Source organism: Myotis myotis, unplaced genomic scaffold (assembly GCF_014108235.1).
Source record: "Myotis myotis isolate mMyoMyo1 unplaced genomic scaffold, mMyoMyo1.p scaffold_m19_p_3, whole genome shotgun sequence".
Taxonomy (NCBI): Eukaryota; Metazoa; Chordata; class Mammalia; order Chiroptera; family Vespertilionidae; genus Myotis; species Myotis myotis.
In genome coordinates, this window is record NW_023416335.1 from 183,701,449 (window position 1) to 183,717,629 (window position 16,181).

Here is a 16,181-nt window from a genome sequence, read left to right on the forward strand (position 1 = left end):
TAAATTACTAATTACATGTTGACAATCTAATTCTTTTGTGACTGTTTCTAACCCAACTTTAAAGTAGGGAAGAAGTGATTGCTCAGATTCATGATTTTATATGATAGTGGAAGCAGATTTCTATAGAGAGCACAGCCCATGTACACCTTTCATGGTTAGGTACCACCTCTGTAGTACGTAACAGATCCATACAGCATATGAACAGAAGCTCTGACTTCACACTCTACTAGTAATTTACTTAAAATTGTACTAATAATGCCGGGAGCCGGTCCATGCTTGCTGTTTCAAGGGACCTGGCATATATGGCATACTGTTCTTAATATGTTTGCTCACCTTCTTGGCACTATGTGTTTTAACCAAGGTCTCTGAGAAAGGTTGTTTCCCCAGGTAGGGATTTTCCCCTGAAGTTAGGGAGGGAATAAAACCTCTTAACTAAGTGCCAGGTGGGTAATTAATCACTTTAACTACGAACAATCATGCTTAAGCTACATAATCTTTACTCCCTGGAATGGAGATAAGAAACGCCCTAACCTTTGAAATAGAGATTGACAGGATTGGAATCAACTGGTATAAATACAGATGTAAGAAGACAGAACCAAGAGAGATAGAACCTAGGCACAGAACCTACACAGAACGTTCTCTAGAGACAGAACTTCGCTGGAGAGAACATGGCAAAAGTTCCCGGACAGAAACTGGCCTCAGAACCTAGAGACAGAACCTAGCGAGAGAACATGGCAAAAGATCCTGGACTGAACCTGACTACAGAAATTGGCAAGAGAACCTGACTAGAACCTGGTAACTGAACCTGGCTGGAGAACCTGGACAGAACCTGGCTGGAGAACCTAGCGAGGGAACTTGGCTACAGAACCTGGCTGGAGAACCTGGAGAACCTGGCTGGAGAACCTAGCAAGACAACATGGACACAGAACCTGGCTGGAGATCCTAACCAGAACTTCACTGGAGATCCTGACCAGAACTTGGCTAGAGATCCTGGCTAGGATCCTGAACGCTGTCTCCGTGTCATTCCTTCTTCGCCAACTCCGTCCACACCTTTGGGGACCCCTGGACCCGCTGGGGTTGGACCCCGGCATAATAATAGACAACACTTAAAGAAAAAAGGAGTTTATGATATCCAGACAGGGTCAATGAAGACTGCTACTCCACACCTAAGCCAATGCCTTTATTTCCTCTCCAGCAAGACTGATAGCCTGGCATGTATGCTACAACTTTCTCCATCTTTCAGGGAGTTGTCACTGTTTGTTGAAAAAAGGAGGGGAGGGGCAGGAAGGGATCAGAATGAATACATTTGTTTGTGATTTTTCAATTTGCCAATGCATCCAGTAGTCTTTGATATTCTAAAATCATTTGCTGGGGAGAACTGGGTGTTTAGTGGACCTACAGGAGACCTGATAGAGCTGACGCGCAAAAAGAATCTCATCAAACGAATGATTTTTATCTATTAGGCACTGTATTAAAGGATAACATGATACAGTGAAGATTCATATGCTCTTCACACAAAACAAATCAGATTAGCACCATTAGATTACAGAAATGGGACCAAAATTCAGACTAATCTGTTTGAAAAACTATAGCATATCATCTTCTGTTTTATCTCAAATGCTGGTATTATATGTCAATGAAAAATAGGTTTTCTTGATACTATTTTTTGACATAAAATAACAGATAGAACTGTAATGTTTTTCTCTTAAAAAAAAACTATCCTACACTTAACAAATCTTCTATTGCAATTATGAAATAACACACTAAGACAGTGGTAAACTCACCTCTATAATAAAAGAGACAAAGGTCAGAAAGCACGAACCAGCGTTTCTTCCACAGCTTCATGCCAGTGCTGTCCTGCATTCAATCAGCATAACAAAGAACTCTTTTTCATTTCAGGAAATTAAAACCCACTTCTGATGCATTTATTTAAAATAAGCTTTAAAAACGAGGTGTGTTTGATATTGCTACACAGAAATCTAACTAAAAAGCTAATAAAAATTTGGGGTAGTTTTCTAGGGGCTTGCATCATATAAAAATATTCCAAAGTACACTTGGTCTCTGAAGAGTAATACAGTCATGTAAAAGGAATACTGTTGAAGCAATCTGATTTGGTTTCACATTTTTAAACAATGTGAAATTCACTCTTCTGGAAACATGTCTGCGAGCCTGAGGATAATGGAACCATGAAGCAGTGCAGGCATTCTGGTAAACCAGATTTAATAAATATGTTAATCGTCAACAAGAAGGAAAATATGTGAGGTGATTTAAAATGACTGCATTAAAGAAACCTCAGCACATAAATACATTTCATAAACACAGTTTTCTTCTTACATATATGGTTTGCGTTTTGCTCATCCGGCAGGAAAGAGTGCCTATTTGGCAGCTCCTTCTAAATAATTTAGTTCATAAAAATACCAAGCTCAAACAAAATTACAATTTTAATAAAATATATCTTCCCACATGTCCCATATGCAAGAAAGCAAGATTGCAAGAAAATAGGAAACATGAACATGAAAAAGATGCAAGGGGAAAGAAAAGAGGCCAGTTTTGATGTTCTTCGATTAATATTTTTTAAATTTAGTTCTAATTGTGACCAGTATCTTATGATGACTTTGAACTAAGGAAATTGTATGGATGAAAATCTCTTTTAAGAAAAATATTTGTCCTTAAAACGGACAGCTATGTCAAAGAAAGGATAAAAAAAAATTAAAGTTACATAGTACTTTCAATTTCCTAATTATATTGTCCTTCTTGAGTACAGGCACTTTTTAAAAGATTTTTAGGCAGCTCTGCAAACAAATATTCTCTGTTAGTCACACACTTATTACAAAATAATAACTCATAAAAGAGAAATTGGTTGGTAACACTTTTGCAATACTAAATTAATTAAGGAATCAAGAAATAAGAACAAGACTCATTTTAAATAAAGAGTTCCATAACCTCTATTAGGCTCAATATTGCACTGAACTATTTATGCACATTATGTGGTCTCATTAGAAAGACTAGTTAAAAAAATCTTTTAACTTGGGTAAGTTTAAATATAAGATGGTTAAAATATAGAAAATGATCTTTAAATAAAAATGAAAACTTGAACCCAAGTTACATAGCCAATCAATTCAGTGAGAAATTGGAAAAAATAATTTGGAAATTCTTTGGATTTTTAAGATGGTCCTCTTCCAATACATTAGCTTAGCTGCTACCCATCCATCTTTCAGAGGGAGCAATGTTTAATGAATACTTCTTATCAAATTCATTATTAATTTTAAGAACACAATAATTAGGTCATCTGAAAACAATTAGCAATATTTGACAGAAAAAATATGTACCACCAATGAATTATTATTTAACTTATTCTGTATCACCTGTATACATGTAGAATCAGAGACAGAATAAAACCAGATAAAGGTCTTAAATGCCAAATATATCACCTCAGTTATCTGGTGGTCATTAAGCTGAAACCTAGCTGCAAACCAGAAATTAAATAAGAAAACAGCAGCCAATATGCAGTCAAAATAGATACGCATCCTTACTAATTCCAACACATATGACAAAGTTCCAAAAAAAAAATTAGTCATCAAGTTTCCCAGACAATAGAACAATATATAGCCCAACTTATCAGGATGTTAACCATGTTTGGGCAAACAGGAAAACAAGAAAAGAAAAAGAAAAAGAAAGAGAGAAATAAAACAAAAAACAGCATTAAGAAAGAGGCCTTGAGAGCACAGGCGCAAAAATCTGGAAGAAAATCAGAAAAGTCTTAAATTATGATCAGATTTCTCTATAAATTAAAGTATATAATTATATATTTCTCTAATGCTTTTAAAGGAACAGAAAAATGAACAATACCTCTGGATGGGTTTTTTCAGTTTAAAAAATATTTCTGGCCACCAAATTTTAGCATGTCATTCCTAACATTTCATACAGCATATATTTAACTTCAAATCTAGACCGACCTATAACAAACACACAGTCTCTGTTCTAACCATCATCCTTTTCTTGGCTCATCTGTTCCCCTAACATCCTTAGTGCTAACAGAAGTAAAAGAATCTGGGTGGCTCCTCGACAGGTCCTTCTCCATTTGGCATAACTGTCTCGGGAACATTCAACTGGAAAAGTCCCTTTTATTCTGTCCTTTTTCCACATCAAATAGGAAAAAAATAAATACCTGTTTATAAAGCCAACCTCGTCTGACCACTGGTGCATTAGGGTTCCTTTTAATTGAATTTGATCTCTTTCCAAAATTATGAACTTTTTTCGAAGCTCGTGAAGTCTAAATAGAAAAAAGCACAAAGTGGTATAAATGATTAGGTGTTTGAGTTTATTTTTCATCCTCACAATTTTAATCTCTTTTCAGATTCCTCTGAAACTTGCAGGACTTAAATCTTTTCAGGTGAATTATTGCAACTCTGCTTTTGCTGGCTTAGTTCTTCCAAGTGTAATAATTCTGCACAAAGACTTCTTCCCCCGGGATATTACAAAAGGATCACAGGTTTTACAATCTCTCCTTTAAAAGATGGACATACAATTTCTAAAAGGGCACTGGGGGTGGCAGTATTTTGTCCTACCTGCTACATAACTTGAATGAACCTTGAATAAAAATTATTAACAAATCTTGAAGAATAAACCAAAAGACAGAACTTTATGCGATATATCTGCATTGAAGTGTTGTTTCAATTACAGAAAATTAGCAGCAAGTCACAAGAGATATATTCAGATATAAAACACAAGCAAACAAATCACACATCAAGTCAAAACAAGGCTTAATGTCATAGACAAATCTGAACTTGAATGATACCAGACAGATGGTGTTTACTATAGTCTTAGAAGTACACATAAGGATATATAAACTTTTAAGATACTGCTGTGTTTAGCATCACGATTTATTTTGGCATAAATGGTAGTAGAAACCAACGAACATAAAAACAAGAAGCTGAATTTTAATTTCTGTATGAAAGTAAGTAATATCAAGTGATTTCTTATTTTCCAACTTAGAATCTTTGGGAAAGCTAGCTTATTAGAATTTTTTGTTTTACCTAAAGCATGTGTGTTTAAAAAAAAAAGTTTTAATTTGCTTTTAATATTTAAATATAATCTAAAACTCAAATGGTACAAAAAGATATACGAGGACCAGTCTACTTCTTTCTCAGCTCTAGACACCAGCACCCAAAGAATCACTGTGTGTGCATCTGTGTCTATCTACCTCAAATAACTGTTTTCATAGATATGGAATATCTCTCCCCCGTCAAATGATTTAATATATAATATCTACTTTTCTGTTCATCTATTTCTTGGAGCTCACTATATAAAGAAAATGGCTATTTATATTCTTATCTGTGCTATAAAACTTTTAAACTTTGTAAATCAGGTAAGTGAAAAAATGGTGTCCCTTTCTGGTTTTAACTGGCATTTTTTCATATTATGAAGGATCTGAGTACCTTTTTCACATATGTTTAAGAAAAAAAACTATTTTCCCCCCTCCAGTAAAGTGACTTTACATATTTGCCCATTTAAAAACTGGGTTTGTAAGCCTTTTTCTTACTGATTCATAGCATCGCTTTAATTATAAAGGAATTATTCTTTGTTACATGGATTGCAGATTTATGCATGCATGAAAATTTTCTATGGTTGAATCTCTCAATTTGAGTTCTGAGTTTTATATCATTTTTAGAAAGCCCATTCACATTCTGAGTTTGTTCTTTTCTTTCTTTCTTTAATATTTTTATAGATTTTTAGAGAGAGGGGAAGAGATAAGGAGGGAGAGAGAAACATCAATGTGAGAGTGAAGCACTGACTGTCTGCCTCCTGCACACCCTCTATCGGGGATTGAATTCAAAACCTGGGCAAGTGCTGGGACTTGAAATTAAACCAGCGACCTTCTCTCTCTCTCTCTCTCTCTCTCTCTCTCTCTCTCTCTCTCAACAAAACAAACAAATCTTTCATTGTTTTCTGTACTGCTTTTATAGTTTTAACATTTCAATACCTGACCTACTTGGAAAATTTTTGGTGTAAAGTACGAGGCACAGATCCAACTTTCTTTCTAGACCAGGGGTGGGCAAACTTTTTGACTCGAGGGCCACAATGGGTTCTTAAACTGGACCGGAGGGCCGGAACAAAAGCATGGATGGAGTGTTTGTGTGAACTAATATAAATTCAAAGTAAACATCATTATATAAAAGGGTATGGTCTTTTTTTTTTTAGTTTTATTCATTTCAAACGGGCTGGATCCGGCCCGCGGGCCGTAGTTTGCCCACGGCTGTTCTAGACGATGACTTGGTGGACCCTAATCCACCTATAATTTTTCTAGATTTTAATTAAAATTATTAATTAAGCATTATAATATTTAGTTATCTTACTAGCATTTTATATTATACTAGTGGACTGGTGCACGAAATTTGTGCGGGGGACGGGGGGGGGGGGAGGGGGAGAATACCTCAGTCCGGCCTGCACCCTTTCCAATCTGGGACCCCTCTCACAATTCGGGACTGCTGGCTCCTAACCGCTCACCTGCCTGCCTGCCTGATTGCCCCTAACCACTCTGCCTGCTGGCCTGCTCACCCCCAACTGACCCCCACTGATGACCTGCTCACCCCCAACTGAGCCCCCCTGCCAGCTTGCTCACCCCAAACTGTCCCCCCGCCAATCTGATCACCCCCAACGCCGCCCCCTCCCCCCCACTGGCCTGATCACCCACAACTGCCATACTATCCTGGCCTGATCACCCACAAGTGCCCTCCCCTCTTGGCACCTAACTGCCTCTACCTTGGCCCCACCACCATGGCTTGGTCCAGAAGATTGTCGGGAAGGTCTCCCAGTCTAATTAGCATATTACCCTTTTATTAGTATAGATAGAGGCCTGGTGCATGGCTGGGGGCCAGCTGGTTTGCCCTGAAGGGTGTCCCGGATCAGGGTGGGGGTTCCCCTGGATGGCAGGGCGGCCTGGGTGAGGGGCCTGTGCTGCTTTGCAGGCTAGCCATGCCCCCATTGGGGTGGAGGTCCCCAGTGGGGATGGTGCCAGGCTGGGCGAGGGGCTGGGGCAGTTTGCAGGCTGGCCACAACCCCTTCAGGGTGGGGGTCCCCGCTGGGGTGCCTGGCCAGCCTGGGTGAGAGGCTGATGGTTGTTTGCAGGCTGGCCAGGCACCCCAGCGGGACCCTCACTCCATGGGGTTGTGGTCAGCCTGGGTGAGGGGCTGAGGGCCATTTCCAGGCACCTCCCTCAGCAGCTGGCCCGGACGACCCAAGCCTCACGCGCACGCAGGCTGGCTCTGTGGCGGCCACCCACAAGCCCCTCCTTTGGCAGCTGGCCAGGGTGGGTGGGAAGCTTGGCTTCCTCCATCACCGGGGGCGACCCTAGCCTCCCACCTGCTCTGGCTGGCTCCTGCCATCATCTTTGTTCCACTAATTTGCATACTCACTCTTGATTGGCTGGTGGGCGTCACAAAGTAACGGTCAATTTACACATTTCTCTTTTATTAGTGTAGACAAGAATTACAAATTATTTACATTTTTAAAGAGTGTGAGACTGCTCACTCCAGGCATACTTAATAGAAATTTCTAGGCCATCATATTAATCTTCACCTTTAAAACTTACGTTGATTCAATAAATTGCTATTCTTTCACACAAACATCCATTACATTTGTAAAATTATTCAAAATCTGAACTCTATAATATTTTTAAAAATGTAAGCCATTGCACTATTAAAACATAATCTTATTACTTTATATTCCAAGCCATTGCTTATGTCAATTACTGCGAATATAATTAGATTCATGTAATAATAAAAATGAAATGATTATTCTGTAATTATAAAATCTACTGAGAGTCATAGTAAGATACTGACTACCAATTATACCAGCTATCAATAATTAACAGTAAGCAAAATAACTTACTCTGCCTACAGGGCTCATTGGATATACTGCGTAATCTGAAGTCATGTTATAGTTAGAAGCTTCGTTTGTCATACTTATAGATCGTTCCTTCTTGTCTTCAGATGTCATAGCTGGAACAGTCCTGAAAATATATGTCAGAATGCTAGAGCTTGCTGAGTATTTAAACTGCTTTACAACAAAGCTTACCTAGAGTTAACAATGCTGGAGTCCTACTTTCTCAAAAAAGGTGGATAGCCCTAACCGGTTTGGCTCAGTGGATAGAGCGTCAGCCTGCGGACTCAAGGGTCCCAGGTTCGATTCCGGTCAAGGGCATGTACCTTGGTTGCCGGCACATCCCCAGTAGAGAGTGTGCAGGAGGCAGCTGTTCGATGTTTCTCTCTCATTGATGTTTCTGACTCTCTATCCCTCTCCCTTCCTCTCTGTAAAAAATCAATAAAATATATTGACTGGTCAAACTAGACCAATCAATATAAAAAGAAAACAAAAAGGTGGATACTTAAGTAGAACTTAATAAGCTCTAGGCAGTGGTTCTCAACCTTCCTAATGCCGCGACCCTTTAATACAGTTCCTCATGTTGTGGTGACCCCCAACCATAAAATTATTTTCATTGCTACTTCATAACTGTAATTTTGCTACTGTTATGAATCGTAATGTAAATATCTGATATGCAGGATGTATTTTCATTGTTCGCGACCCACAGTTTGAGAACCGCTGCCTAGAGTCAGAACTACTTTACATATAATACTTCTCCTAATCACCACGCAAGTAAATATGTTTATTTTTATAAGCATTATTAGATACCCTATTGGTCATCTAAGAGTAAATTTAAAAATTTAGTTACAAGATTAGCTGTTTAATATTGAAAACAATAACAGCGATATCAATAACTAACATTTGTGAATAGATTTCTAGTATAAGATATTTCCACACATGTTTCATTTGATGCTTATAAAAATCCTGAGAAATGGTAATTACCACAATCTCTGATTTAATGATGAGAAAACTGAGCTCAAATCAGTTTAACAGTCTGACCAAGTTTACAGTTTCTGACCTTACACCTTGAGCTCTTGAAATACCTCTTTTTGAACGACTGGAAAAACATCTTTTGAAATTTCATTCCTTATAAAAACATTTTTGGTAATGTTTCTATACCACATATAATAAACAGATGTCATTCTGTTATTATACTTGACTGCACATATCCAGATAAGAAAACTGTTAAATTGTACTGCATTAAGTAAAATATGGGTAACAGCAATCTCAATGCTAATGCCATTTTGAACAGAGGCATTCCACGGAACTCTTTACTTACTGTTCATTCACTACAAAAATACAATTGTCCTGTGATGGTTGTCCTGTGACTGGGTGTTTACAGGTCACTTTCCTTTCATTATGGCTGAAAGAAAAGAGAAACAGAGAAAATGTATGTATGTACTTTCGTTATCACAAACATTTTTCTAATATTCTTATAGCAAAATAACCACTTCTATATTAAAACATTGAAGTCAGTGAATAAAAGATGAAATTCAAACCCATAGCTGTTGAAATATGCCTTTTTTACTATCCACTGTGTGTACACATGTAAATGCTACTTAGTTTTACAATGCAGATAAGCTCAACCCTCCAGTCTGACCTCAATTCTTTCTTCCCACTATTTTATAAATAAAGTTGACTTGTTTCCACGGTCACTGCATGTTACATTTGATAGGTAGGCCACAAAAGTAAGTACTAGTATCTACCCACCTCCATTACTTTGTGTCTCAATTTAAGCACGTAATGCTAAAATTCACATTTTGGGGAAAAATTAACAGTACTACTATAAGGGCACCAGCACATTAACAAATAGACAGTACCATTTGAAGAGCAGTAACTTATGGTGTTTTTGTTTTACAAAAGAATTGCTATATAAATAATGTAATGGGATTGCTTTTTGTGATACTTGAGGAAAATATGCTATAGAAAGGTGGAATCTGAAGGAGAAAATAAAAACCCCAAATAAAACGTGAAAACAGAAACAAAGAAAAAATCTACTTGTTATCTGTGCTGAAAAAAAGTTTGCTTTGAATTAAAGGGATGACATCACTACTACCCTTTTGGCTAAGATCAAGTGAATTAAAGAACGACTATATTTTTTGGAGAGTAAGACCTTTGCATAAGAAATACTGTTCTTTCAAGGTTGAGTGATAAGATTAGGTCTTCTACTATCTTCTTGAAATGAGAGTAGAAAATATCCCCAACTATTTACCTAGCTAAGCCAAAGATATTAGATGCCCAAAGTAATATGCAATATACACTGACATAGAAGACATATCATCATGTTAAAATTTTCATTTTTTCCATTGAGTTTTATCCATAAAACAACCTAACATTGGTATGTTTTAACTTAGAAGATTTACTTTCATTACGAAGAAAATTTTCAAAATGTTATATTGAATACTGCTTTTAAATCTTCAAAGATTATTACATGTGCGCTGAATTTTGGGAACTCTACAACCACAAGCCACAAACTTTCTGGCAAACTTTAGATACTTAAGTTCCTTTTCCAAATCCTAACTGCCATTAATATTTTACTGGTAACTCAGTATTTGAAACTCCAGACATTAAATAAAACTAAAACCATATAGAAGAAAAAGTACAGATACAGTTTTTTAAAAATTACACATTGACTGTTGCCATAGTAGAATGATTGGTAGACTATAATGAGTTTCTATTATTTCTTCAGTGAATTGGTCTACTAAGCGCATGTTACTATATCAGTTTTATTTTTTTTGTGGTGGTTTGTCTTTATACAAACATACCCAGTAAGTGTTAAGATTTAGTGGGTTTTAGATATTTATTTGAGTGGTATTTTTATTACATAAAAAATAAGCAAGTGCCTCTCTTACCTATTGATTTAAAAAAAGTACCATAGTGGAAATAAATTTATGTAATAAGCAATAAATTGGTAACAGAAAAACAAAGAAAGTATAGCCTCTGGAGATAATTGGAAAATACCGAAGTACTCAAATGTGATGACCATTATGAATGTGTCAAAATATGTAAATTCTGATATTTAAACAGTATAAAACATTATGGAAAGAAGAGGGAAAAGTAACCTGTGACAGAAATTAGATTCTCTAATAATGAAAAATGGAGAATAGCTATTTTTTCCTTAAAGCTTCTTCTTGGGAATGGGCACTAAAGAGCTAGAGTTGGCTCAGTGTTAGAACAGAAATATGAAAATTCTTTTTATGGAAAACCAATACTGTACAAAGAAAACAAACACCACCCCCGCCCCCCCACATATTGCATCATTTCCCCATGCTATGTCATATTACCTGGGAGGGATACAGTAGACTCTCATCCTAATATTCTAGAGGCTCTAAATCATAACAATATGGCTCTGCAGTAATTACTGGGCTAAGAGACTACAATGACTTCCTGAACACTAAATAGATTTAAGTAACCATTAGACAAGGTGTAGGACAATGAAGAAATCTAAATAAAGAACGAGTAAAACGGAGCCCAAACAGTCTCTTCCCTAAAAGTGGGCACTATTTCAATTAAATTGACATTTTTATCATCTCATCTTAAAGTAAAATTAAATAAAAATCTTAATATTCCATCTTAGTTAAAAGACCAGTGACTAAAACCAACATCAAATATGAAAATTTTTACATTCTTCTTCTACTACTTAATGTTCTTGTATTAAATTAACATAATTCATATAAAATCTCTAAGAACACTCTGAGGTCTTTTATTGTTTTTAATAAACAAAATAATCTTTCCTAATATATTTACCTAATTGCTAAAACATAGTAAACAAAGAAGTTTTCTGAAATGTTTACTCATTTGTTCTGACTTATACAATATTCCTAAAATCTGGCTCTTGGTTACTAATTAAAACGAACACACACACACACACACACACACACACACACACAAATGTGGTGCATTTTCTAAAATGTTAAATCCCAAAAATTTGTACAATGATATATTTTTAGTAATAGTTAGTCAAGATTACTAGAGGTTTCTATAAAATTCAAAATCAGAAGAACAAGATTTTACAGGCAATTAGAATAAACAAATTGCCATCTCCTGTAAAACATACTTACTAAATAGAAAAACCAGAGTAAACAGAAAAGCCAGAGTAGTATTTTCTAATTTTATCAAAATTTAATTAAAAATATTTTAAAATTTGAAAACCATTCCTTCTTATTATAATGGCATTTACACTTTGTTTCTATAGTACGTTGCATTTTTACTCACAATACCAAAGTATAAACATAATTTCTAAATCATTCACAGAAACTAAAAAATGAGTTAAATACTGACAGCCAATAAAAAAAAATCAATGTAAATAAAATCCAAGTGAGTCTGCGGAAAAAAATCTTCACCCTCCCGCCCCCTAAAAAAGGGCACCTGTTAGCCCTGACCGGTTTGGCTCAGTGGGTAGAGTGTCGGCCTGAAGACCGAAGGGTCCCGGGTTCAATTTCGGTCAAGGGCATGTACCTCGGTTGTGGGCACATCTCCAGTAGGGGGTGTGCAGGAGAAAGCTGATCAATGTTTCTCTCTCATCGATGTTTCTCTCTATCCCTCTCCCTTCCTCTCTGTAAAAATATCAATAAAAAGTATTTTAAAAAGGCACCTGTTAATGTATAAATTTTTTTTAACACCTAATACGCTACCTCTTTAATATGTATAGCCACAGGGCCCTAAGAGAGTTGGCTGGCCCACTATTACTGGTAAGTACCCAGTCATGACCACTGTCCCTGCACAAAGGAGGAGTGGCTGCCTGCTCAGGACCATGAGGGCCGGCAGGGAACACAATGAATGATTCCCGGCCTTTCCTCAATTCAACCAAAGTTTGTCCCCTCTGTTATTTACAAAGCATATGTTTTCCATCAGCCTAAACTTGCCATTCTTTTTGTAGTCACAAGTTTGGTTGTGGTAGGCTGTTTTTGAAGGGCCTCAAAATTCAGATCAGGAGTGCCATCAGTTTCACCCTAATACTTGTGCAGCAGTGTGTCCCAGTGTGATTCGTCTACTAGGGAACAATCTGAGCATCACATAAATTCCTTATTTGTTTGTGCATGAACCTGTCTGTGGGCAACTCCGGGAGAATGCAGAAAACTGCACCCAACAGAATCCCAGCCACATGGGTGCACACACATCACACAGCTGCACAACTTCAACCATTTCCAGCAACTTGAGGTCACTGCCTGTTTTATGAAGCACACTCATCCACACGGGATACCACTTTCTGTTTAATTCCATACTTCCCTACTTCCAACACTTCCCAATAACTCACAAGCTGAGGCCCTGGTCATGTCCATGTCCACAAGCAAACTGCAGGTCTTTTTCAAGGCAAAGTGTAATGGCAGTATTTTTGTATTTCCTATCCATTTAACGTGTGTGAAACGGTGCAACCACTTTTATTAGGTTCCTGTGTTTATTTATATGTGTGACTAATGAACTTTTTGAGTGGTATGCTCTGAAACCCATTTTTAACCGGAGTCCCATGCTTTTCATTGCCCAATTTTGTACAGTGGGGTGATTTTTAGGGACACATGTGTTGTGTTATTGCAAAACTGACTGTGCTACTATGCTAAGAAGTAACATACCTCTCTATGCTATTAGAAAATACATTTGAGGCTTTGCTAGACAAGGTGTCAGATTTAAAATCCTTGCCAGGGATTTTTACGCTTCATAAATGAAAAGGAAACACTGGAAGATACGGCTTTACATAAATTTGTGTTTCCAGAGGAATATGTACTTACAAAGAAGGTATGAAACTCAGGTCACGATATAAAACATACGGTCACAGAACAAACTAATTCCCATCTTGTCTCTGAACTCACTGTGGCACACCAAGAAGTCCAAACTTTTCTAAATATAACCCTAGGTGTTCAGCGACTTTTCCTTCCAGACATCTGTCTGCCCGTGAAATTTTAATACATAGGTTTAGATCCGTAGTTCCCAACTAGGAGTGATTTCATCTCTCAGGAGACACTTGGAAATATCTGGCAATAGTGCCGAATGTCACAACTGGGAAGTTACTACTGGTATAATGGGTAGAAGCCAGGGAGCTGCTAACCACCTTACAATGAACAGGGAAGTTTTCGACATGAGAGTAGTAGCCAGGTCGAACTAGGGCTGATGCTGGAAAACCCTGCACCAGGCTTTCACAGCCTTCTGATGATGAACTGTAATGAGTAAGCCACCTGCACTATTTCTCTAGAGACAACAGAGGCTGCAGGAAATAATGGCAGTTGAGAGTACAGGTTCTGGAGTCAGATCCTGGCACTTCCACTTACTAGCTATGTGGTGATCTTAGGCAAGTTACTTTATCTCTCTATACCTCACTTTCCTCAATTTAATAACCAACAACCTGTATCCTAGCTACTGTTAAGATTTTCAGAACTGCCCTACGTACTGGAGATAGGAGTGAACAAAACAAACAAAATTCCTTGCCCCCACTTTCTAGTGCAGATATTCATGAGGATTTAGAGTGAACGGTATAAACGTGCCCTGGAACACAAGTCTTCGATCATTATTTACTTTTATTATCAACTACAGAACAATCATCTTATGTCGTTGTCATTGGATTACTGCTCGTTAACTGTTTAAAGCAGTTTAAATAGCGCTTGCCCAAGTAATTGTTTAAAACCCATGCTATTCCACTCTACTCATTATATACAGGAAAAGAATACAGATGCGGTCTCTCTTGGTTTTCACGCTTCTGGTAAAAATACCTGCCCCTAATATGTCAAAAGGATAAAGAAAAGTAATCCATATATACAAAAGCCTAAGTAATCGAATAACAGAACAACTGGTCGACCGGCTGCAATAACGCACGCTGACCACCAGGGGGCAGACGCTCAATGCTGGAGCTGCCCCCTGGTGGTCAGTGTGCTCCCACAGTGGGAGCACCACTCAACTGACTGACCTGTCCTGGCAGCCCACCAGCCCAGCGGCAGCCACTCATTCCCTCAGTAGTCCTGCATGTCCAATCTCTGGAGAATGGGCCAGGCACCGACAGACCTGCGTTGCCTGCACGATCACTCGGGCAAAATGGCCGCATCCCCTCCCTAGACGCTCCGCAAGGAAGAAATGATATAAAAGCGGCTGCCAGGTGGCTCCCGACTACCCGTGTGAACATCAGCGGGCTGGATCTGGATCTGGATCCTGGGCCGGCAAGGGCATCCCACCATCCCGCCCAGAGGGCCGGTCGCTTTTTATCCCCCATTATCCCCCTCGGGACGGGCACCAGACACAGGGCTCATAGCTGGCAAGTGCTGCTGCGGCAGCGCAAGCCTCTCCCGATCAGGACTGACTGGGCGTTTGGAAATATCTGGCAATAGTTCTGAATGTCACAACTGGGAAGGCGCAGCATGGCTGGGATGAGCGGGAGTGGCAGGCGGCGCTGGACTGCTGGTTTCAGCCCAGTCCCCGCAGGCCACGCCGAGGGACCCCACCTGTGCACGAATTTGTGCACCGGGCCTCTAGTTCCCATATAAAAGCTCCGGAGGGATCATGTTTTTATGCTAGCAAAGGCAGTATGTGAGCAGGTTCTTAAATAGTGACAACACTTAAAAAAAAAAAGGACTCAGCTCTTTCAAGGAGTTCAGGTCTGAAGGAAATAGGTCATATTCACTAGCTCAGTCTGAGGATCATGCTGCAGCAAAGGCCCAGATACCAGGTGTACCAGTTAATAATGTGGATTTTTTTCAATACTGGTGAAAGGATGAAATCAATGCCAGTTTTAGAAAAGACATCAAGAAATTGACAAACAGCAACACGAATTGCTTGCTCTTTGGCATCATGCCCTCTTCACTATTTACTCCCAGACATTTAATCATTTGCTATAACTAGAAGATCAAAGGAAGAACCTGCTTATTTAAAGCCTCTATGGAAGTATTTCATTCAATAATAATTTGGTTTTAAAGGATCTGAAGATGAATAAATCAGTTGCGTATAAACCGGTATATATATTTCTATCAAGTTGCATACACAACAAATTAAAAAGGACATGTTTATCAGTGAGAGAAGTTCATTAGTCTACCCAATGGCTTTTCAAATTGTGTATGTGTGTGAATCAAACAGTAAATCACGTAGGTAACTACGAAAAGCAAAGCTAAGCTGTGCTACTTTGAAGCAGTTCTGAGCTTTCTGGTAGCCTACATAAAAAGGGAAAGCTGATCAACTACAGAGTTACTATAACCTATTTATGGAAATAGCAAGTTACTGCAATTCTAGTAGCAGGTGCTTTTATATAATAAATAAATTGCATGGCAGCGCTCTGAAGCTAG

The 16,181-nt window shown here is 38.2% G+C and overlaps 1 protein-coding gene across 19 annotated transcripts in view; it reads right to left on the reverse strand.

The window, feature by feature from the left end:
- PLEKHA5 (pleckstrin homology domain containing A5) overlaps positions 1 to 16,181 on the reverse strand; it is a 214,046-nt gene that overhangs the window by 79,957 nt on the left and 117,908 nt on the right. For 16 of the 19 annotated variants that reach the window (XR_004965794.1, XR_004965795.1, XM_036297408.1 and 13 more), the window contains 4 exons: positions 9,203 to 9,286; positions 7,891 to 8,011; positions 4,169 to 4,273; positions 1,785 to 1,857 (listed from right to left, as the gene is read on the reverse strand). Coding sequence is in view for 17 of the 19 variants with exons in the window: in XM_036297408.1 (XP_036153301.1) it covers positions 1,785 to 1,857; positions 4,169 to 4,273; positions 7,891 to 8,011; positions 9,203 to 9,286 (383 nt within the window). In the remaining 2 variants the exon portion in view is untranslated. The remainder of the gene's footprint in view (positions 1 to 1,784; positions 1,858 to 4,168; positions 4,274 to 7,890; positions 8,012 to 9,202; positions 9,287 to 16,181) is intronic. The other 3 variants (XM_036297421.1, XM_036297423.1, XM_036297422.1) reach the window with 1 other exon arrangement.